The 22,979-nt window shown below is 44.0% G+C and overlaps 2 protein-coding genes across 6 annotated transcripts in view; one reads left to right on the forward strand and one right to left on the reverse strand.

The window, feature by feature from the left end:
* Positions 1-784, forward strand: part of LOC101990476 (vomeronasal type-2 receptor 116-like) — a 64,303-nt gene extending 63,519 nt beyond the window's left edge. Inside the window, exon 7 of the mRNA XM_026789174.1 lies at positions 1-784. This exon is cut by the window's left edge and continues 62 nt beyond it. Within this exon, the coding sequence (XP_026644975.1) occupies positions 1-784 (784 nt within the window).
* A 13,906-nt stretch (positions 785-14,690) lies between these two features.
* Cers4 (ceramide synthase 4) overlaps positions 14,691-22,979 on the reverse strand; it is a 35,300-nt gene continuing 27,011 nt past the window's right edge. For all 5 annotated transcript variants that reach the window (XM_005366948.2, XM_013353696.2, XM_013353695.2 and 2 more), the window contains exons 3-11: positions 22,330-22,447; positions 20,083-20,201; positions 19,719-19,776; positions 18,906-18,956; positions 18,424-18,516; positions 18,051-18,179; positions 17,420-17,526; positions 15,252-15,408; positions 14,691-15,157 (exon numbers count right to left, since the gene is read on the reverse strand). In XM_005366948.2, the coding sequence (XP_005367005.1) occupies positions 14,981-15,157; positions 15,252-15,408; positions 17,420-17,526; positions 18,051-18,179; positions 18,424-18,516; positions 18,906-18,956; positions 19,719-19,776; positions 20,083-20,201; positions 22,330-22,447 (1,009 nt within the window). In that variant the 3' untranslated portion in view covers positions 14,691-14,980. The remainder of the gene's footprint in view (positions 15,158-15,251; positions 15,409-17,419; positions 17,527-18,050; positions 18,180-18,423; positions 18,517-18,905; positions 18,957-19,718; positions 19,777-20,082; positions 20,202-22,329; positions 22,448-22,979) is intronic.

Genomic DNA, 22,979 nt, shown 5'->3' on the forward strand with positions numbered 1-22,979 from the left:
CTTCTCTGCACTGTCAGCTCTCGTTCTTGGGATCTTTCTGAAGCAGCAAGACACTCCCATCGTGAAGGCAAATAACCGCACTCTCAGCTACATCCTGCTCATCACCCTTAACTGCTGTTTTCTCTGCTCCTTTCTCTTCATTGGCCACCCCAACACAACCACTTGCATCCTGCAGCAGACCACATTTGGAGTGTTGTTCACTGTGGCTGTTTCCACCATCTTAGCCAAAACCATTACTGTGGTTCTGGCCTACAAGGTCACTGCTCCAGGAAGAAGAATCAGGTGGTTGTTGGTAACACGGGCACCTAACTTCATTGTTCCCATCTGCACCTTCATCCAGATTATCTTGTGTGTGGTCTGGCTGGGAAAATCTCCCCCCTTCATTGAAACAGATGCACACTCTGAGCGTGAACACATTATCATCCTATGCAACAAGGGATCGGTCACTGCTTTCTACTGTATGCTGGGATATCTGGGAGCTCTGGCCTTGGGAAGCTTCACTGTGGCTTTCCTGGCCAGAAACCTACCTGACACCTTCAATGAAGCCAAGTTCCTGACATTCAGCATGCTGGTGTTCTGCAGTGTCTGGGTCACCTTCCTCCTTGTCTACCACAGCACCAAAGGGAAGGTCATGGTGGCTGTGGAGGTCTTCTCCATCTTGGCATCCAGCGCAGGGCTCCTAGGTTGTATCTTTGCCCCCAAGTGCTACATCATTTTGCTCAGACCACAAATGAACTCTATTCAGGGTCTCAGGAACAAAATACATTATAGGTACAAGGCTTAATAAATTTAGTATTAACTTTCAAGTTAGCACATGAAGGAGATTTCATTATTACATTTTCATACATATATTTTGTTCCTAATCATCTCCCTTACATACTGATACTGCATCCCCTCTATTGACCTCTTCCTGTTTCTTCCTTATCTTAAAACAATCCTCATTTCTACACTTATGTGTTTCTCTACCCCCTGTCTTTTCCCAATTCACCTCACATACTTTCACTCCTTTCTTGGATACCTTGTACTTTCAGGCTGAGAAGAGGGAGAGGGGGGGAGAAAGAGAGAGAGAGAGAGAGAGAGAGAGAGAGAGAGAGAGAGAGAGAGAGAGAGAGAGAGATCCAGCTCCCTGTGGTATTTATACTTATGACTATGACTTAAGTCACCAAATTTAATAATTTCTGGTTCCAAAATTTTCCTTTTAAATGTTATGACTTTATTCTACTTTAAGGCTGAAGAAATGCCACTGTGAATATGCTCCATATTTACTTTATCTATTCACCTGATAATGGATATCTGTGTGCTTCCTTTTCTTACCACCACAAAAGTACAGCAATAATCATGGATATGCAATTATCTCTGTAGATGTCTTCTGGGTCTATATACCTAGGAGTGGAATGATGGATTGAATGGTACTTTTTCTTTTAATTTTGTTAGGAACTTCTACACTGTTTTCTACAGTGGCACAAACATCCTACTAAACATGTAACAAAATTCATTAAGGAAAATATAGGATGTGTGGTCAGCTTTCTAAGGAGACCAGTAAACTTGTGGTGCTGACTTTTCCTGTGATCTAAACTGCTGCTGAAATTCACCACCACCACCTCTCTAAGATGCAGGGGAGATATACAAACTAGCAGATGTGCAGACTACAAGCACAAAAAACAAGAAACATAAAATAGGAAGTCAACATAATTTCTCTGAAAAAGTTCAACTGGTGAACTCAACATTCTGAAATAGGTAAATTATCAATAAACATTCTGGTGTAGGAAGTCCTTCTATCTATGTGTTGTTTTCATTGGTTAATAAGGAAACAGCTTTGGGCCTATAGCGGAGCTGTAGGGGAACAGAGCGAGATGGGGAAAACTAAACAGAATTCTAGGAGAAAGAAGGGCAAAGTCAGGGAAATGCCATGAAGCCACCACCATGGGAGACAAACATGCTGAAACTTTTCTGGTAGGCCACAACCTCGTGGTGATATAGAAATAAGTTAAATTAAAATGTAAGAGTTAGTCAATAAGAAGTTAAAGCTAGTGAGCCAAGCAGTGATTTAATTAGTACAGTTTCTGTGTGGTTATTTTGGTTCTGGGTGGCCAGGATGAACAAGTGCCTACTCCAACAAATTGGCACCCACATGGCCAACTAAATTCACGTGAACCCGAGAGGGCTTGAAAAGGAATTCTGGAAAAAAAAAAAAAAAAACCAGAGTTTAACACAGCTTCTTGCTGTTTGCTGGCAGCTTGCTGCAACTCCTTTAAGAGACGTTTTCCTAATTCAGCCTTAGCAGGAAAAAAGCCATGGATGTTTTTAAATGCTGGCTTTCTGGGCCACACTGCCAGGAAGACCTCTATCTCTTTCAGGACACCAAATATTTGGATGGGGTTTGTGAGCAGTGTGCTGCAACTTGCTTGTTGCAATGTGCACCAGCTCAGAGGCACAAGCAGCTCTTCAATTGTGGACTGCGTGGAGCAAGCAGGAAGTACCATATATATCAAAGTAATGGTGAAGCTTAAGTTTTAGACTGGGCTGGAAAGCAGGAAGTACCATGTATGCCATACTAATGGTGCAGCTTAAGTTTTAAGAAGCGCTTAGCATTTTCAAGAGCTCTCTTGGACAGTAAAGAATTATAAAAATGCAATAAAGACAAATCCAGCTGAGTCATAGTGTCGGATAAATGTACATAGGCTTGGGAGAGAGAAGAAAAAGAGTATAGAGAGTTGAAAAAGACCAGCAGTCATAGATTAAAGGAGTAAATATAATAAAATAAATATTAAAAAGCAACAGAGTAAAAATAAGCCATGTAAAGATGGAAAATTCACAGAGAGTCTGGACTATGTGTATTATTGTGTTTTCTTTGAATTTTTTTTTTTACTGTGAATGAGCTAAGTACAGAGACATTTTATTGTATGGGCTGCTAAGCTAAACCAGCATGTATATTTTAAAGGTATCTTGATTTCAGAATATGGGTCTAAGGATATGTTGCTTTGGGAAAGAAGTTCTTTTGTTTTCATAGAAGATGAAAACCCATGGATTGCCTCCAGACTGATATAGTTTGATGGAATAAAACCACCTGAAAGGTTGCTGTAAACAACCCCAAAAGAAAATACCTTACCCAATAAACAGCAGGAATCAGTTTGGAGAGAAATAACTACACCCATATTCCCAAATATTGTCTAGAAATGTTTGTTTATATTTAAAGGGGAATATGCTATAGAGATGGATATTTGCACTGGTATGGATGTTGTTTTATTGACACAAATTTAATGTCAATTTTGTTATATATATATATATATATATATGTATGTATTTCTCCTCTTGATTAAGGTATTGTGATTGTGTAGTTCATTTAAAATTGTAATGTATAATTAAGAAATACAGGTTAATAGATAATCATTTATAATAGTCAAGCTTGTAGTCATGTTAGTTAGATTTTCTAGATATGTGTGTGTGTGTGTGTGTGTGTGTGTGTGTGTGTGTGTGTGTGTGTGTGTAACACAGCTAGTAACATATTCTTCAAATCTTTCAAAGCCCACAGAATATGGCATTTAAAGTGTTTTAAAAATTTAGGACTTTTCATGACAGTGAGACACATTTGTTCCTGGCAGCAACAATGTACTTGAAAAGGAAGATGGGCATTGAAGAGGCTCTTCATAGAGTTTGTTAAGTAAACTGGATGCAAGAGCCACAGAGAAATGACTGCTCAACTTGCCTAAAGGGGAGATGATCCTTTGGAGTTCCTGCTTCATGAAAGAGTCTGCCAGACATTCTGCACAACATAAAAGAAGTTACTGACAAACTGCCAATATAAGCTGAACTGTCTTTGAAATTTCCTGCTTCATGAAAGAGTCTGCTGGATACTATGGGCCAGCAGGCTGAAGATATATGCCCCAACAGTACAGAGGAACTTTGGGTGACTGTCCAGGCAGTGAGATGTCTCTGTCAGTTCTAAAATTTTGGAAGCTGCTTGCAATGCACTTCCTGTTTACTTAAGTAATATTATATCCTTCTGGAGTCTTTGATGGAGTTGAAGAATTTATAGTTATAGTTTTCCTTAGTTAAGATAAAAATAAAGTAAATATAAATATTGTTACTGTAGTTCTTGCTTTATACCTGTTTTGTTATATGTAGTTTTGCAATGTTAAAGTTAGAGCCTTCATTTTTGTTTAAATAGAAAAGGGGAAATGGTGTAGGAGGTCCTTCTGTCTATGTGTTGTGTTCATTGGTTAATAAAGGAACTGCTTTGGGACTTTAGCAGAGCTGTAGGGGAACAAAGCAAGGTGGGGAAAACTAAACGGAATTCTGGAAGGAAGAAGGGCAGGGTCACAGAGACTCCATGAAGCTGCTACCACTGGAGACAGACATGCTGAAATTTTGCTGGTAGGCACAACCTCTTGATGATGAACAGATTAATAGAAATGGGTTAAATTAAGATGTAAGATTTAGCAAATAAGAAGATAAAGCTAATGGGCCAAGCAGTGATTTAATAAATACAGTTTCTGTGTGCTTATTTTGGTTCTGGGTGGCCGGGAGGAACAAGCACCTCCTCCAACAACATTCCAGAAGTTTTCTTGCAAAAAATGATCAAAAACCCGAAGGAGGATATCCACAGGCAGATTAATTCCATTCATATCATCAATACCTGCAGACAAAGTTATTACTACAGAGGAAAATGGCAGCAAGACAAACAAAAACAATAATCACTATGAGAAAAACTTTAGCAATGAGACTGTGATGAGGACAGAAAAAAGTGTTGAAAGTGAAAAATAAATCAAATAAAAAAGCACAGTGGGAAGCATGAACAATGGACTCAAAGAAGCAAAAGAAAGACTGCCAGATGGAGAAGGGTGAAAAAATATTACATACAGACACCAAGAAGCAAAAAATAAATGAGCATGACCACAATGTCCATGAAAGACCAAACCCAAGAACCCATAGGACTAGAAGGAGTAACATAAACACAAAAGGTGCAGGATATTCATTCAACAGTATTACACCAAAAAAATTCCCAAGTCTAGAAAACATTCAGACATTCAAACACAAAACACATTCAGAACCTCAAACAGTCATGACCAGAGAAGTACCTTCCCATGGCATATTACAGTCAAGATGTCAAAAATACAAAGCAAAGAAACAATATTTAATGCTGTAAAGGAAAAAGCACCAAATTACTTTGAGGTCCCACTGTGTAGGGTGGCCTTTCTGTATGGTGCTAGGCCATGTGTTAAAAGCCCCTAGTCCACAATCTGAGCTCTCCACGCCATGCTAAAACTGGCTCCTGGGCTACGGCTACAATGGCTGCATCTTGGTGAGTCCCTTTTTCTTGTCTATGCTATAGGGCTTTGGGGGGACCCATTCATACTTACTTTTGTCAATTATCAGACTCTTGTTGAAGCCATCAGCTCATGCCAAGAGTTTAATCTCAGCGGTGGCCAGACCTGCAAGACTGGGCCTGGCTGAGGTGGACTTTATTTGTGCCAGGGGTGCCTAGCATTCCATTTCCATGACCCCATTAGGCCTTATAGCTATTTTAGTTGACATGCTGTAATAGACTTATGCCACTTGGTTGGGCATAGACTTTATGCCTCTTACAAAATCTTTATAAATTGGGCCTATCCAATACAATGTCCCAAACAGCTAATTTCCCTACGCACTAAAATTTTTGTTACCATAAAGACAAATGGGCAGAGCTTACATATGTCCATGGTTTTGGGGCTCTGTGCTCTCACCCTTTTCTTAGTAGCCAGTGTCTCACAGCATCAGTTTTGGTGGCTAAAGCCGCAATGCCTCCAAATTCTCGGTCATCTGGGAATTGGGACCCTGACAATTCTAGCTGGACCATGCAGCCAGAGGCACTGGAACCTCCCCCACTCCCTCAAGCCTATACTACTCAACCCCCTTCTGTGAAGCAACGTTCTCCACATTCCTCTCCTTCCCTGTCTACCTCCTCCCTTCCCAATCTGGAGGTTCAAGGCCAACTTCCACCTTACCCACCTTCCTCCTCTCCTCCCCCTCCTACCTCATCTCCCCACCCTTGGAACCCCTCTGTGAACTGGGCTAACCCCTCCCAAACCTCCCCAGTCTCCTCCCATACCAGATCACACCATAGCGCCACCCTTCTCTGTCCTCTCCAGGAGGTGGCAGTAGTTGATGGCATTATGAAAGTTCATGTTCCCTTTTATCTTCCATCTCTCTCTCAGATAGAAAAGAGTTTTGTTGTTTGTCTCAGACCTATGATCTTACTTGGCATGACTATTATGTCATCCAAGCTTCTACTCTCGCTCCTGAGGAGTGAAATAGAATTCAGGTAGCAGCTAGGGAATATGCAGACCATACACTCCCTGTGGGATAAATGGCTGTGCAGGCCACAGAACCACACTGGGACTACCAACCTGGCCAAAGCAGCCAACAGAGGCAGGACATCATGGTCCATTGTCTCCTTTAGGGTATGGAAATTGTCTCATAAAAAGTAGTTAATTTTGACAACATCTAGATGGTTTTTTTTTTAATTGGTTACAAGAAACCATGGTCCAATATACCAGGCTAGATCCAGCCTCCCCAGCAGGAGCCATGGTCTTGGCTACCCATTTTATTTCTCAGGCACAACCATATATTAGGAAAAAGTTAAGAAAGGTTGAGGTGGGTCCCCAAACCCTTATAAGAGAATTGATGAAAATGTTCTTTAAAGTTTTTAATGCCCGAGAAAAATCTGCTGAATCTTCCCAACAGACAAGGCTACAACAGGCAGCTACTCTACAGACCCAGGCTTTAGCAGCTGCCCTAAGATACAGGAAGGGGAACAAGGGAAGGCACCATAGGGCTGTAACCTGAGAGAGCCCAGCCTAAGTCAACCTCACAAGCAAGCTGTTACAAGTGTGGCCTAAATGGTCATGTGGCACGATATTGCACTACCTCTCCTCCAAGGTTGTGCCCTATCTGATAGCAATCTGGACACAGGAAATCACAATGCCCCCATGTGGGCTTGTCCTCTATGCCATGCCACAGAGGTCCAGCCTCACCAACATCAGCAAGTGAAACTGTGCCAGCCTTTGAAATTCTCAGCCTTGCAGAGGATTGATGCTGTCCAGACTGGGTATATCCTGTAACCCTATCTATGCCAAGGGTAAAGCTGTAGGTAGCAGATAAGTCCATTACTTTTATTTTGGACATGTGAGCTACATATTATGTTCCAACATCTCACCCAGGCCTTATGTTCTCCTCACTAATTTCAGTTATGAGGGTAGACAGGACCTGTTCCTCCCCACTTAAAACTTTGCCACTGCTCTGCATTCTTGCAGGACAATTTTTTTCTCAATCTTTCTTAGTGATACCTGCTTTCCCAGCACCTTTACTGGGTCAAGATAGTCTTAGCCGCTTCCCCAAAGCTTTGTTCCACTTCTTGGGACCCCTTTTTGACCCCACCCATCTCCAAGATCATATTTTACAGGTTCATTCATCCTGCCAAATGTGTGCCCAGGCCAACCACAGAGGGCTCTCCACATGCGTCAGTCTCTAAACCAGCTTTGTGGACACCAGGACACCAACCAGACAAAGATTGGCAGATTGATTTCACTCATATGCCTACTCATAAAAAACTCCATTATCTCTTAACACTTATGGACACTTCTACAGGATGGATAGAAGCATTTCCGGTCTCCAGGGGAATAGTAGATGTGGTGGCTCAGGTACTCTGGGACCACATCATTCCTTGGTTTGGTGTCCCACCCACCATCCAGATGGACAATGGACTCATCAAACAACAAGTAACCAAGCTCTCCATTGAACTCAGGTTACCTTGGCCTCCCTTCCCCCATTGCCCTGACTCTCCTCAGGGCCACCCCACATTCCTCTACAGGCCTAAGCCCTTCTGAGCTGCTTTATGGCAGGCCCCTTCTCCTTATCCATCACCTCCCAGCCCAAACTCCGCCACTGGCAGGGTACCTACTCTACCTCTCCCTTTTAAGGTCCCTTCTCCATTCACAAGCTGACAGTTGTTTCCCTGCCCCCACACCAGTGGACCCTAATGCTCCTAAACCTGCCCCACTCTCTTCAGGGAACAGAGTACTCCTCAAATAGTTAACTCCTAGGTCTCTCGAACCTAGAGGGACAGGACCTCACACAGTAATCCTCATCACCCCCACAGCTGCCAAGCTCCTGGGACACCCATGTTGTTACCATCTCTCTAGGCTCAAGTGGGCATCTACTCAGGAAACCTGGTCTGTGTAGCAGACAGGAACTTCCACCCTCCGGTATCCAGGATGCCATAATGAAGGGCTTACCTGCTCCTCCACAACTGAGGGAGTTTCTGGCCACCATGCCAGCACTGCAGAAGACACGAAAGGAATACTATAAGCAATAGAAGAAATTTTAGTCACTAAAGCAGAGGAAAGAATAGATTTCATGGGCAGACTAGCTGAACAAAGGTAATCTGGAAGGAGTCTATTATATGTAAGAAAATAAGCCAGATATGTATGTGGGACAGCATAAAGAACAGACAATGATCCAACTGACAGAAATAACATAAATCCATAGTTATTTCTCAATAATAATTTCCATGTAATGCACTCAACTCACCAATAACGATACAGACCAGCTGGCTAAATTAAAAAATGGAAAAGGAATACCATGGAGAATGGTGGAAGGTCACTGCTTGACAGGGGTGGGGAAGGAGGAAGAGTAACTAAGAAGAGCAGGGAGGACTGGGGGCTGTGAAGTGACTCTACATGGTATTTCAGTGGTGAACACAGGTCATTATATGTTAGTCACTGAATGTAGAATACAAAAAAAATAGGAAGTCTAGTTTGGTGTGACAGTTCACACATGTATTTGTGGCAGTTGGGAGACTGTTGGGAGGGCAAGTTTAAGGGTAATCTGGGATACAGATAAAATCCTGAATTAAAAAAGAATAAGATGGAAAATATGAACACTAATGTGAAGTGTAGTCTTTGGGTGAGGATGTGTCATTGCGGATTATAACAAATACACCACTGTGATGGAGGATGTTGACAGTGGGAGAGGCTTACACTTGATAGGGAAAGGGAACAATGAAACCTCTGTACCTTCCTCTCAGTGTTCTAGCAAACATCAAGCTCTAAAGAATCCTTATAAAATAAAAATAAAATCTATTCATATATTTAAGAAAAAATGAGATTCAACTCTATAGTGTCTCCAAGAAACACACCTCATTGATAAAATCAAAAGATAGAAAACATTCCATCAAGAGCATTAAAACTAACCACACCAAATGTTGGGACTCCAACTTCATAAAACAAACATTAAATGGAAAAATAGGTCCTCATATTAGTAGGTGAATTCAATACCAAAATCTCATATAGATAGGTCATCCTTACTAAAAGTCAACAAAGATGCACCACAGTTAAACTATATCATAAATCAGATGGACTTAGCATATTCCTGGAGAATATTCCACCCAATCAATATTAACCACCATATTTGTCTATAAAGTTCTTTTTAGCAGGGAATGATACCACCCAGAGTGGGCAGGTCTTCTCACTTCAATTAACCTAATCAAAATACTCCCTTACAGGTATGCCTAGAGGCCCATCTTTCAGTTGACTCTATAGCTCAACAAGCTGACAATGGAGGTCAACCATCACAACTAATCCCATTTTTAAAATCCAGAATTACTCTGCACTAAAGTTATTAGTAAGGCCATTGTGTGTTTTAAGTTTATTGGTCCTATTTTTGTTGCTTACATTTACATAGAGTAATGAGTTTTATTGCAGCATCTTCATACACATGAGTAGTTACATTTTGTTCTTATTCAGTCACTTTTTACTCTTCCTGTTCATATTCCCCAGGTTGTCACCTCCTATTTGGTTCTCTTTCCCTTCTGTTTCCATGTCACATGTATTACATTCTCATCTCTTTTAAGATTGCTTCCTCCTTTCTCATGATCCCTTATACTTTCATGACCTATAAACATATAAATGTAAACACATACATATGCACAAATATTTATAATTTAAAATCTAAGTTTTTCATAAAAGAAAACATTCAGTATTTGTCCTTCATGGTGTGGCTTATTTCACAAGACATGATTTCCTGTTGTATCAACTTTCTTGAAACTACATGATTAATTCTTTTCAGCTGCATGTGTCCATGTACCTCTATGTATGTCTGCTCTATGTTTTTTGTTGTTGCTTTTCTAGGTTGGTTCTCCTTCACAGGCTGGCTTCAAAACATTGTAAAATAATCTTTTTGTATACTTAATATGAGTCACTATGATTGGTTTAATAAAAAGTTGACTGGCCAATAACTAGGAAGAATTTTCAGGACAGAGACAATGCTAAGAAGAAGAACAGAGTTGTAAGGAGACTCTACAGATGCAGAGAAAGCTGCATTGGTTTCACAAAGTAAATGTAACCAAGTCACATAAAAAAAAAACAGATTGAAAAATGTGGGTTAATTTAAGATATATGAACTAATTAGAAAGAAACAAATCTAAGCTATCAGCCAAGATTTCATAATCTTTTATTTCAAGATGAATAAGAAGTCTCTGCATCATGATATGGGAGCTGGATGGCAGGATAAAGAAAGACTTGCAACATATGGCACTCAGTGTGGGGCCACATACGGCCTGTAAAAGATTCAGAGAATTTGAAAACACAGAGTCAAACATGGTTTCCTGGTGGCCATAGTCTCTCAGGCTAGAGGCTAGAGGTATACAGAGGCATGCCTCTTTTAAGAGGCCTTGCTAATAAGCACTTGAATAGGGTTTATGAGCAGTGGGCAGTATGCTACTTCATAGCATGAGACTAGGTAGAAATGCCTACAGCATCATGGACACAGAAACTTCCCAGAGTTGGGGTAGTAAACATGACTCTGGTCAGTACCTCTACCATGAGGCTAGGCTCTCAGAAAATAGATGGGGTGGAGCCAGCTACCAGTACACCATGAGTTAAGCTTCACTTAAGATTTTGTTCATGCAAACAGAAAAGGTTACACATATAAAGTAAAATGGGTTTAGATGGAAAATAGCCTCTACACAAGACAGAGTGCATTTAACAATGTATGTAGGCATAAGAAAGGTATAGTCATAAACAAATAAAGTAATAAAAAATAATAAGTCACACAAAGATAGGAAATATACAGGAAGTCTGATCCTGTATCATTATTATTTTATTGTGATGTCTGTGAATTTTTTTAATGCGGATAAGCAAATGACAGCTGCTGGTAGATGAGATTGTGAAAGGGACTGCTGAAATAAACCAGCCTAGGAACTTTAAGAATGCCCTAAATAAACCAGTCTAGAAACTTTAAGAATGCCTTAACTTTCAAACAGAATTCAAAAAAAAAAAAAGTCTTGCTTTGGGGAAGAGGTTATCCTTTTGTTTCCTGTGGAAGAGGAACAGGTTGTGGGTCTGTTCAAGATTGATAAGGGATCAGATTTGATCAGAGACGACCCTCTGAAAGCCTGCTTACAGACAGATATAAACCTAAAATAACTACAAGACAGACAACATATATTTTACCTGCTCAAACAAACAACAACAACACATCTTTGGCAGGTTCATACACAACACATATCCCATACTTGTGTTAATGTATGTTACCTTTCAAAGTTTGTGTTTTCAGAGCAAGGGGATAAGACGCCAATAAAAATGGATGACCCAGGTGATGCAGCCTCTCAGATTGCCTCTGTTGCAGTATCCTCAGAGTTCTGCATACAGAACAGCTTCAAGGCTGCTGGCTGAGGTGGTCTATCCTCACTGACTATTCTAACCAGAACTTTCCTATTATCATAATTTTCTCACAATCCTCCAAAGATGCCATTACCTCCAGACAAAAGAAAGCAGTTTAGAGAACACGATGCACCCATTCCCAAGAGGTGGGGAGGGTGGGTTTTGGTTTTTTTTTTTTGTTATTGTTGTCATTTGTTGGGCTATAGATGCTTCTCATAACTTGGAGGGGGTTACAATTTGTTACTGGTCATGGTCAGGGAAAAAGCTAAATGAAGGAGTTTAGATTCAGGGATCTCTTTCTGAAGGTAAAAGGAGAAATACGGTATAAAAATTATGGGATAAAAGTGTGCATTGTTGAGTTTACTTTTGAACAACCACTGTTTCAAATATTTTATATTGGTATGGATTTTTTGTATATTGATATAAATTTAAGGTTATTTTTTGTTATACTGAATTACGTTTCTACTCTTGTTGTGGTATTGCTCTTATGCAGCTCATTTAAAAATATAATGTATAACTAAAAGATGCAGGTTAGTAGTCATCTTTAATAATCAAACTTGTAGTCCTATTAGGTATGTTTTCAAGGTTAAGCCTATACATTCAGATAGATGGTCTTCAAACACTTCAAAGACTTACAGAATATGACATTTAAGATTGGATAACCTGAGGCTTTTCAGAACAGTGAGACATGTCTGCTCCTGGCAGCACCAACTTACTTCAGAAAAGATAATGGGCATTGAAGAAATCTTTTCTGGAGCTTAATTTCATTGTGGCAAGGTTAGCCACTGGGCAAAAAAAACTGTTCTTGCCTTGACTGCTGACAGTATGTTGTACAAACTGGATAAGCAGGGCACAAAGGAAAAAGACTACCAAACTTTGCCAAGATGAAGCAGGACAGTCCTTAAAAATTCCTGCTTCATAGAAAAGTCTGTCAAATATTCTAGGGCTACAGGATAAGGATAGATGTCTCAACATTGAAGAGGATATTGAGTGACTGTCCAGACAGCCAGATGTCTCGAATTCTATAGGTCTGAAAGCAGCTTGCACTGCACTTCCTGTTTACTAAGATTCTAGTATATCCTGCTGGGGTCTTTGATGGAATTGAAGAATAGTTCAGTTTTCCTTAGTTATAATAGAAGATAAATTAGTACAAAACTTTGGACTCATCAAGAGAGGATAAAGGAGTATTTTCTCTAAATTTGCCAAATACAAAAGGACTGGGGATTTTAAATTTAATTCTTATTTGATAATTGTTCTTACTGTATAGAGTTTCATTTTTTTAAAGTTAATACCTTTCTTTTCTATTTAGAAAATATCTGATAATTGTTCCTATTGTATATAGCTTTACTATGTTAGAGTAAATTTTTTCCTTTAGACAAAAAGGGGAAAATGCTGTATAATAGTCTTTTTATGCACTGTTAATATGTGCCACTAATTGGTTTGATAAAAATGGCCAATAGCTAGGCAGGACTTTCAGGACACAGAGAATGCTGGGGAGAGGAAGGGCAGAGTCGTGAGGAGACACCATGGATACAGAAAAAGCAGCATGGGCTTCACAAAGTAAAGGTAACTGAACCACATAAAATAATATAGATTAAAATATTTGGGTTAAGTTAGAAGAACTAGTTAAAACAAGCCTAAGCTATTGCTCAAGCTTTCACAATAAGATGTCTTTTTGTCACAATTTGTGAGCTTAGCTGTACAAATAGACTCACATCAAACCTATGGTCTTTGTGCCTTAACATCCACAGTACTGTGATTTCAGGCTTGTAGCCATACTGGTTTTGAACCTTCAAATTCTCTCAAAGCTGTTTTTATCTTCAGTATCCATCATTCTTCCTTCTCAAATGCCCCTTCCTATTCTTTCTGGGCTTTCCATCCATGCACTATCTACAACATTTTTCTCTTTCTCCTTTTCTTTTTTTTTATTCTTCCTTTCATCTCTTTCCCCTATCCCCATTTCCTTTCCTTCTGTGGTCTTGTCTTCCTGGTTCTTTCAAAAGTCTCTATGTAATCTCTGCCTGTGTTACTTAATGTTTATTCCCCTTGAATTGTTACTCTCTCAACAGAAGCTTTATTTCTCCTGTTTTCTCCGGTATCTCCCAAGAAGACAAACTCCACATGTCATCTCGCCACCTGCTCTACCCCGAGAGCAGGCCCACGTTCTTTGCACATTTTTTTTATTTTCTTTTAGTTGTTTCTATCTTAGATTTTAGTCCAGCTTTCTCTTCTGGGTAACTGTTCCTTGACACTCCCTCCCACGCTTCTTTGGAGACTGGTTCCTGCTTTGTATTAGGCTTGTGTGTTTTTCCAGTCTGCTGGCTTCTTTCTTCCTGGTGTTAATGACAGTCATAGGCTGCCATGACAGGCTCTGCTTTTTGTCCCCACAGCATTTATTTTTGGATATCCCCTGAGATGGCCCTCTACTCCCCACTGTCTCTGCTTTGCTCTCTTCCATGACACTCAGTCCCTCTTACATACTCCTAAAGACAGCATGGTCTAACCACACACGGATCCTGTGGTTTGACTTCTGACTTAAGTGACAATGGTCACCAAACTTCCATCTTAGAGGAAGAAGTTTTCCTATAGCACTTCTGAAGACAATGACCTCACTATCCTGGGTATAAAGACCCCAGTGTGGGGCTGCAGGTTGCTTTAAGCAAGAGACTACAAGGGTGTGCTTGGGTCTCTGCTCTACCTTCTGACTTGGACGAGGAATACTGTGTAACTTCAGACAGAGAAGCTGCATCTAAGCTTAATAACATCTTTCCTGTAGCCAGTGCCTATCAGCTAATAACAATGTCCTTGGAGAGCTACTCTGGAGGACAACATGGTGAAGACACTGATCCGGGGATGGGGAGTATCTTCAAGCCATGATGCAGTGTGGGTGGGGATGGACATAAATCTTGATGTGGCAGTGAGAAATCCTGTCAACAGAGGAATGGAGAGGAAGACCGGTGAAGGAAACCAAAACTCTCAGGCAGAGACTTCATCTCTGTTGAAGTTTTATTGGTCCTATGAGCCAAGGCTCCCCACAGCCCCCAGGCTACACAGCCTGAGGGTGGCTCTGACCAAACGCAGAGTCCACTGCTCCCCCAGGCTCTGTCCAGTTGCTCAAAGGGATAAAGGGAAACGAGATAAAAAGGGAAGTGCTGGAAACAGATCATCGGTCCTCTTCCTACCTTGGGGAGGACCTCCCTGTCTCCCAGGGTCACCAGCCCAGCATCTGGATATCCACCCACATTGCTAGAGGGCAACCCTCAATGTCAGTCCTAGGTTGTCTATGTGGACTGGGTGTGCCCATTGGCCAGACGCCCAGCTGCCCGGCTCCGTGGGCCATTGGCAACGGCTGGGCCAGACCCTCGAGTCACCCCGTTCTTCAGTTGAGGACTTTCAGGAACTGCCCCGTCATCACTGGAGTCTGATTCTTCTGCATCACTACGAATGTCCTTTGCCATCTGTGAAAACAGACGAGGCCAGAGCTCAGAACATAATGAGGAGCATTGAGACAAGGAGGGGCATTGGGATCCGCCCCTGTTAGGGCCTCCATACCTGACCCTTCCACAGGAAATTGAAGATCATGCGCAGGATAAGACAGAACCAGTACACATGAAGGATCTGCAGCATCACCAGGAGCACATTAAAGTAATAGTAGCCGAAGAAGGGACTCCTGTTCTTGATGGAGTCAAACAGAGTGGAGTAGAGGACCCTAAAGCAGGAAGCAGGAAGGAGTTTCACCAGCCTGTACAGCTCCCCAATCCCCAAGGGAACTTGCATGGATCATCTGTTCTCCTGAGCCTCCCTAGTGCCCACTCCTGAGATGGTATCTCCCTTGACCTGCTTATGCTAAGTCAGTGAAGCATATAAGTGTATCAACTGACCTTTCTCTACCATAACTACAAGGCAGTAACAAGTGTACCACTGGCCCTCCCAGGTAACCCTTTATGATTACCCATCTGTCCTTAGATACAGTGTAACTCTTTACATCAACCTGAGACTTACATACTCATCTTACAGAGCCACTGGACGTCAGTCAGAGACAATGTTCCTGAACCCACTATACCGACTCTGCAAGGTCACAGCTCTTGTGTCCTACACATATCCTCTACCATCAAAACTAACCCTGATGCTATTTCATATGCAAGAAAGAAAAATTCAACCACATCCCCTTGATTAATCTTTGTCCCTAGCTACTTCTTTTCTTTTCCCCAATGCTCTTATGCCTTCTAGAAGCCCAAATGCCTATCCCCCCCTCTTGTCTACTGCTTCTTCTGCCTCCTCTTCCTCTGCACTCTCCCCCTTCCTCCTTCTCTCCTTCCTCCCTCCTCCATACTTACCTCTCCCTCCTCCACACTCATCTCCCTCCTCCGCACTCCTCCATCTTCTTCACCAACTTCCACTCCCTTCGTTAGTCTTTCCTTCCATCTTTTTTCATCTTCCTCTCCTCTTTTCATTTTCACTTTTTGCTCCATTTTAGTATCCATCTTCTCCATTTACTTTCTTTCTTTTCCCCTTCCTTCTCTCTCATCCCTCTGACTCCTTCTCTCCACCCAATCCTGTACCTAAAGGGCACTAAACAAGACCTTTATCACTGAACTTCACTACTGGTCCAGTCTTCAGCGCTCGGAATTTCTCCATCACTCTCCAACAAAAACAAGAGAGCTCTAGGAATTGGCTTGTATCGATACCTTTGCCCCAGATGACACTGCCCAACCCCCTGCTGCAAATGCCTGCCACAGGCTGGCAACTCCTGCATTTACACGCCCACCCTTCCAGAAAGCCCAAGCTGACAGGCCATCTGCCTCCATGTCTACCAAGGAGCATAAGATCCTCAAAACCAGCACGGAGCAGCTAGGCTCCTGATGCCTCCGGAAGTTTCTCCTAGTCCTGATGGTGTCCCCTTCTGGTCATCTCCTCTCACCTGCTCTGGTTTATCTGCCCCAGCTTCCCACATCTGCCTCAGTCCTCCATGGCTCCCACCTCCCTTCAGATAACATCCCATAGAATCCTTCATTACTTCCCCTGGCCACCTACCTACATGCACCTTATTCTTCTCTCTGTTCCAAACTCAATTCTGTTCTTCCAAGACTGGAACACATTCAAGTCTCGGAGTCTTTACATATGCTGCTCTCTCCACCTGGACCATTTCCTCTATGATCAGTATGGTTCTTGAGCCCCATTCATTCTCTATACACAACAGCTATCCGTGAAACACCCCTGAAGAGGGACTAATCCAAGGCCAACTACCTACAAACCTGCTTCCTTCACAGTTCCTAGTTTTATTCTCCCTTCAGTGCTATCAGTCCCTTGCGCCTTGTGGTCTGTTGCTTGCCTGTCTATCCTTTTCCTCATCCATATGAGTTAGCTGCAGGGCAGACACTTGCATTGCTCTCTCTGCTATTTCTTCACTCCCTAACACAGTTCAGAGACTCAACAAATATCAAAAAAATGTTTACTAGACAATTTTAGTAACCAGGCACTAAGACAGCCTCCTCCTCTCTCTTCCTGTCTTGGGAGTGCACTATATTAGTGCTGTGCTCAGTTTCTGTTTCTCTGACTCTGGGCCTTTGCATATGCTGTGCTCTGGGCCAGGCACACCATTTCCTGCCTCCTGGAAAAACTTCAGCCAACACCTCCAGTTCCCTGAAGTAGAGCACGAAGGGTGAGGCCTTCATGGATCCTGAGCACACCCTCCCACCTCCCTGTCCCTCAGGACTCACCGGGTGGGGAAGAATATGAGGCGAGTGTAGAAGAAGACCAGGGAGAAGATGATGAAGAGAGCGTTGCACACTCGCCGAAAGTGGGAATAGTTGAACATCTTACAAGCCTGGGGAGAGCAGCAAAGAGAAATAGGTTTAGGACCAAGAATCCATGGAAAGTGGTGGATCAGACAAGGGGGAATCCTTTACTTGGGGACAAGAAGCTATGGGGGGAGCAAGTGATTGAGCTAAGGTTGTATCTCCAGAACTATGTAGGAAGGAAAAAAAAAAAAAAAAAAAGAGGGATAAGACAGGGATAAGACACAGAGTATTTCATCTCCAGGGAGACTGGAGCATGGTGCCTCAGTTCCTGAAAGGCTGGAAAAGGCAGGGTCTCATATCCAAATGAGTCAGACAGGGATAAGGACTTCCTGTCCCAGAGAGACCAAGAGGAAATGGGCCTTACGTTGCTGGGACACTAAAGAGGGAAAAGTGAGGTTTCATCTCCCAGAGAGATTGAGGGATTAAGGCATCATCACCCTAGCAGATTAGGAGAGACGGGGTCTATCAGATAGCCCAGTTGTGGCAGGGCCTCCTCTCCATGGCTAGGAAAACAGCAGGGTTGGCAGGGCAAGTGTAGAGGTGAACCTACCTCCAGCAGGTAGTCGGAGCAATCATGCAGCAGCAGCACCACAGAGCCAATGCGCAGCAAGTTGGAGCTGTAGGAGAAAGCTATCAGCCCCACGGTCACAAAGTGGTGCAGCACCTGCTCCTTGAAGTCCTGCAGAAGACAATGGGTCACCACTGGGACAAGCCTCTGTGGCTGGAGAGCCTCATGCCTGGAAGCAAACCTTTTCAGGAGATGTGTAAGGCCTCTGGATCCCTTACCTTCTGCCAGGAATCAAGAGCACCTCATAGTGCAACGCTGAGGCCAATTCATCCCACGTCAGCCTCTCCCCAGAGATTAGAGCGCATCGCCACCATGGCGCCCACACATCCAGTTTGACGTGTAACTCATAACTCACCTTGCGTTTAATGTCAAAGGGCAGAGTGATTAGCAGTGAAATGTAGAAGCCCAGCTCCAGAAGATACCACCAGTACAGGGCCAGATTCAGGGTCTATAGCAGGGTGAGGAAAGATTAATTGTGATGTGTGGCGGCCCCTCCCTGGAAGGGACCCGGTTGAAGATTCCCCCAGGGGAGGAGCCTCATCATCCAAGCAACAAAAAAGGCGGGGCCTCATCATACAGGCAGCTAGTGGGGCGGAGCCTCACCATACAGGCAGCTAATGGGGTAGAGCCTCACCATACAGGCAGCTAGTGGGGTGGAGCCTCATCATACAGGAGCTAGTGGGATGGAGCCTCATCATATAGGCAGGGAGTGGGGCAGAGCCTCATCATACAGGAGCTAGTGGGATGGAGCCTCATCATACAGGCAGGGAGTGGGGTAGGGTCTCTCTTGCCTGTGACCACAGAACTGAGTTTCTCCACAGTTCACTTGCCACTCACCTGCTGTGGGTAATTTTCCCAGCACAACGCCAGTGTCCACAACCATGGCTCCTATGAATGAACAAAGGATCTCAAGCTCTCCAAAGGCAAAACCCAGCCTCCTACCCTGGATCTGAACCCCCCACAACCAGGACTTCCACAGCCTTCCATGTACCGATTCCACTCTGCCCTGCTTTTATGCTTTTCAAGCAAGGGGCTCACTGTGTAGCTCACATGGTCCTCAAATCCACTGTCCGTCTGCCCACAGCGGCTGAGTGTTAGTTTTGACTGTCAACTTGACACAACTGAGAATCACCCGGGGAAGGTGGTCTCAATGAGGGATTATCTCGATAAGGTTGGTCTGTGCATATGTCTACATGAGACATTTTTCCTATTTGGGTTAACTGAGATGGGAAGACCCATCCTGAATGTGGACAGCACTATTTCATAAAGTAAGCCTTGGGCTGAATGAAAAATAGTGAGCTGAACACTAACATATATGCATTCCCTAATGTCTGTTCCTGACTAGGGATGTAAGCGACTTCCTCAAGCTACTTCCCCTGCTATGGTGGACTGGGACGTCGAACCCTGAGCTAAAATAAATCCTTTCTCCTTTCAGCTGCTTCTCAGAAAATTCTATCACAGCAACAGAAAAAGAAAGTAGGGCAGCATGCTCTCCCCACCATAGCTCAGGCCTGCTCTCTCCTGCTTGTTCCAGTTCTGCCTCCCACTCCTCCCCCAGCAGATTTATTCACTGCAGATGGTCAGCTCCCAGTGCAAGGAGGTCTTCAGTAAGCTTGTGGTTGTGGGATAGGTGACCCTCAGGTTACTCACATGGTAGAGGACAGAGATGCCACCCACGAAGGAACACAGATAGAAGACAAACCGCCAGCTGCAGAGGGGGAGGAAGCTAGTGAGGCAGCTGCCAAAAGAGCAGTGTCCAGGCCCCAGAGGTGGAGCTTCATCTGACAGGGAGACTGAAAAAGGGTGGGGCCTCACATCTCAGGGAGTCTGGGAAGGGAAGGACCTCAAGTGACGAGGAGGCTAGGGAGGGGTGAAGCCTCATCACCCACAGTCTAGGAGTGGCAGGGCTTCATTATCCAGACAGATTTGAAGGGATGGGACCTCATCACCAAGGAAGGCTAGGAGTGGGGCCTTATCATTCAGAAAGGCTACCTCCCCTGCACCCCATAATTACCTAGCTTCACAGAATTTCTTGGACAGGTAAGGACGTTCCAGGTTCCGACGTCTCCTGAACCAGCGTTGAGTCTGCCGTAGTGTGAGACCACATTGGGCAGCCAGGAGGACCATCTGGGTCTGAGCAGAGGATAATGAGGGAGAAGGGTCACAGTGGCCTAGAGATGGTTTCCTACTGTGGTCCCCAGATGCATGGGTCCCGCTTTGATTCCCACCCCACCCCTCTCTGGAAGCTCAAGATCTTTCCCACAGAGCCATATCCACTATAGTGAGAGGAAAGGGAGGTTGTATGGGTGGAGAGACCTCCAGAACACTGGTCCTGCTTACACAACACACAAGTCACTGGTGGAGCGTGGCATCAAGAATGAGACTGGAGAATGGGGGATACAGCTCTGTGGTGCTTGCCTAGCATGAACAAAGTCCTGGGTTCATCCCCGGCACAAGAACAGTTATGAGGATGAGAGGCAGGCTTTTCTGCAGCCGCTTGGGGAGTTGAGTCTCACCCTACCCGTTGCTTAATTTTTATTGTCAACCTGGCACCACCAAGAATCAACTGGAAAAGGGTGTCTCAATACTGCCCAGAATCGTTTGGCTTATGGCCATGTCACTGGTGAATTATCTTGATTATTGACTGATGGGAGAGGTATCACCCCTAGACAGATGGACCTGAGAGCTGTGTTAAGAAATCTGGCTGAGCACAAGCCAGAGGGAGCAAACCAGTAAGTAGTATTCCTCCATGGCCTCTGCTTCGAATCCTGCCTCAGTTTCCTGCACTCACATTCCTCAGTGATCGCCTGTTACTTGAAAGCGTGCTTTGGAATGAACCTTTTCTTCTCCAACTTTCATTCAATGTTGAGCACAGCAACAGAAAGCAGACTAGGCTACTACACCAGGCAGGCACTTCGTTCTCTGCTCTATAGAAGCTAACCTGCCAGCCAGGCTGTTGGTGTATGCCTTTAACCCCAGCACTTGAAAGCCAGAGCCTAGCGGACTGTGAGCTTAAGGTCAGACTGGTCTGCAGAGCAAATTCGAGGACAGCCAGAGTTACACAGAGAAACTCTGTCTCAAAAAACAAAAGCAAACAAAAAAGCTACTCTGTCCCCAGCCAGGATATACAGACTTCACTTGCACCTTCCCCTAGATAACCTGGCCCAGACCAAGCCAACTGGGTAGCCCCACCAAGGATGGGAATGGAAGCAGAGTCATAGGACAGCTTCTAGCATTCCAACCACTGGAACAGACACCTTGTCCCTCTCCAGAACAGGGAAGAAACCTACTCTTCTCACTGTGATCCCAGAATCTGTTTGGTGAGTGAGCATATGGCAGATGCCCCACACTAAGAGATGTGGGGACTCATATCCCAGGAAGCCTAGCAGGGCTTCTTGAGTCCCAAGAAGTCTGGGATCATCAGGGCCTCATGTCCCAAAAAACCTAGAGGTGCAGGGGCTTATGATCCCAGAATGCTGTGAGTACCAGAGCTTCCAACCCTGGGAAACCTGAGGATAGGATCTTCAAGTCTCCGGGAGACCTGAAGGGGCAGGGCCTCATGTCCCAAGAAGTCTAAGAAGGGGCAGATTCAAGCTTTGATATCTTTAAAAGGCTTCCCCAAGTCCCAGGAAGACCAGAAAGGGTGGGACTTCATAACTCAGGAAGCTTAAAAGGGGGCAGACCCTTATGGCTCAGGGAGATGAGGGGTGTGCTCTTACACCTCAGAAAGATATGAGGTGAGTGGTCCTTGAACTTCCCACAGGGCAGGGAACCCTGATTGCTCTTTGGGCTGACGAGGGAGGGGGACTTAATGGGGGAGGGTGAGGGAAATGGGAGGCGGTGGCGGGGAGGAGGCAGAAATCTTAAATAAATAAATATCATTAAAAAAAAAACATTAACCAGAAAAAAAAAAGAAAAAAGAAAGACATGAGGGATGAGGCTTCAAGACCTGGGAACTGAGACCAGGAAGGGCGGTCTCATACTGGGAGAGAAGCGGTTCCAAGCTGCAGGGAGCCTGAGGAGGATGTGACTGGTCTACTAGTCTTAGCACAGCAGGGAGAGGTGGAGCCTCGCATCCCAGGAGATGAGGGGTAGAGCCTCAGGTACCAGGGAATCTGTGGACTCAGGTAGAATGTAGGAAGGGGGCACTTATGAGTGAGTTCAAGGTCCCTGTGCAACCTCTAATAGTACTAAAAAGGACTTCTGTTTCCAGATCCCAGGGACACCCCCACATACATGTCAAGAGGATGTTGGGGCTCACCTCCACGGGTCTCTGCCCCATCCTGAGGAAGTATTTCTCCAGCACTGGGTTGGGCTTCATCTGCCTCCTGATTTCATCCCGCACACCCATCCACCGGCTCAGGGGCAAGGCCACAAATCTGAGTACAAAGGGAGACATAACCCAGTAGAACTCAAATGAATGGGGTGTGACCATAGCAAGAGGAAATGGAGGGAACCTGAGGCTCAGGCAAGCGTCATCAGCATGTATGGTTCAAATCTACTGAACAGAGGGTGTGGAAACACACAGCCAAAATGCCCACGCAGAAAGGAAATCTTCTACCACCACACTCAGCCACAGTCCCTAGACCAAACCTAGGAAAAGGTACTAGCGTCATCTTCAGGATAGGGCTGTTCAGGCCAACTCACTGGGAACCCATGTTCCTTCACCCATCCTCAACCAGAACAAAAGTCCTCTGAGTCTTAGTCTCCCTGTATGAGGCTCCTCAAGGGAGGGGCATCACCGGTTAAGTCCCACAATCCCTACTTCAGAGAAGGAACCTGGTTAATCAGTCCCCACATTGCCCACAAGAGGGTGCCCCAAGACCACAAATGGAGATTGAACGCCATCTCCAGGGTTCTAGTATCTAAACCTCACTTAAGAAACTAGTCCCTCAAAAAGGAAGGAAAGGG

The sequence above is a fragment of the Microtus ochrogaster genome, unplaced genomic scaffold (genome assembly GCF_000317375.1).
Source record: "Microtus ochrogaster isolate Prairie Vole_2 unplaced genomic scaffold, MicOch1.0 UNK15, whole genome shotgun sequence".
Lineage (NCBI taxonomy): Eukaryota > Metazoa > Chordata > Mammalia > Rodentia > Cricetidae > Microtus > Microtus ochrogaster.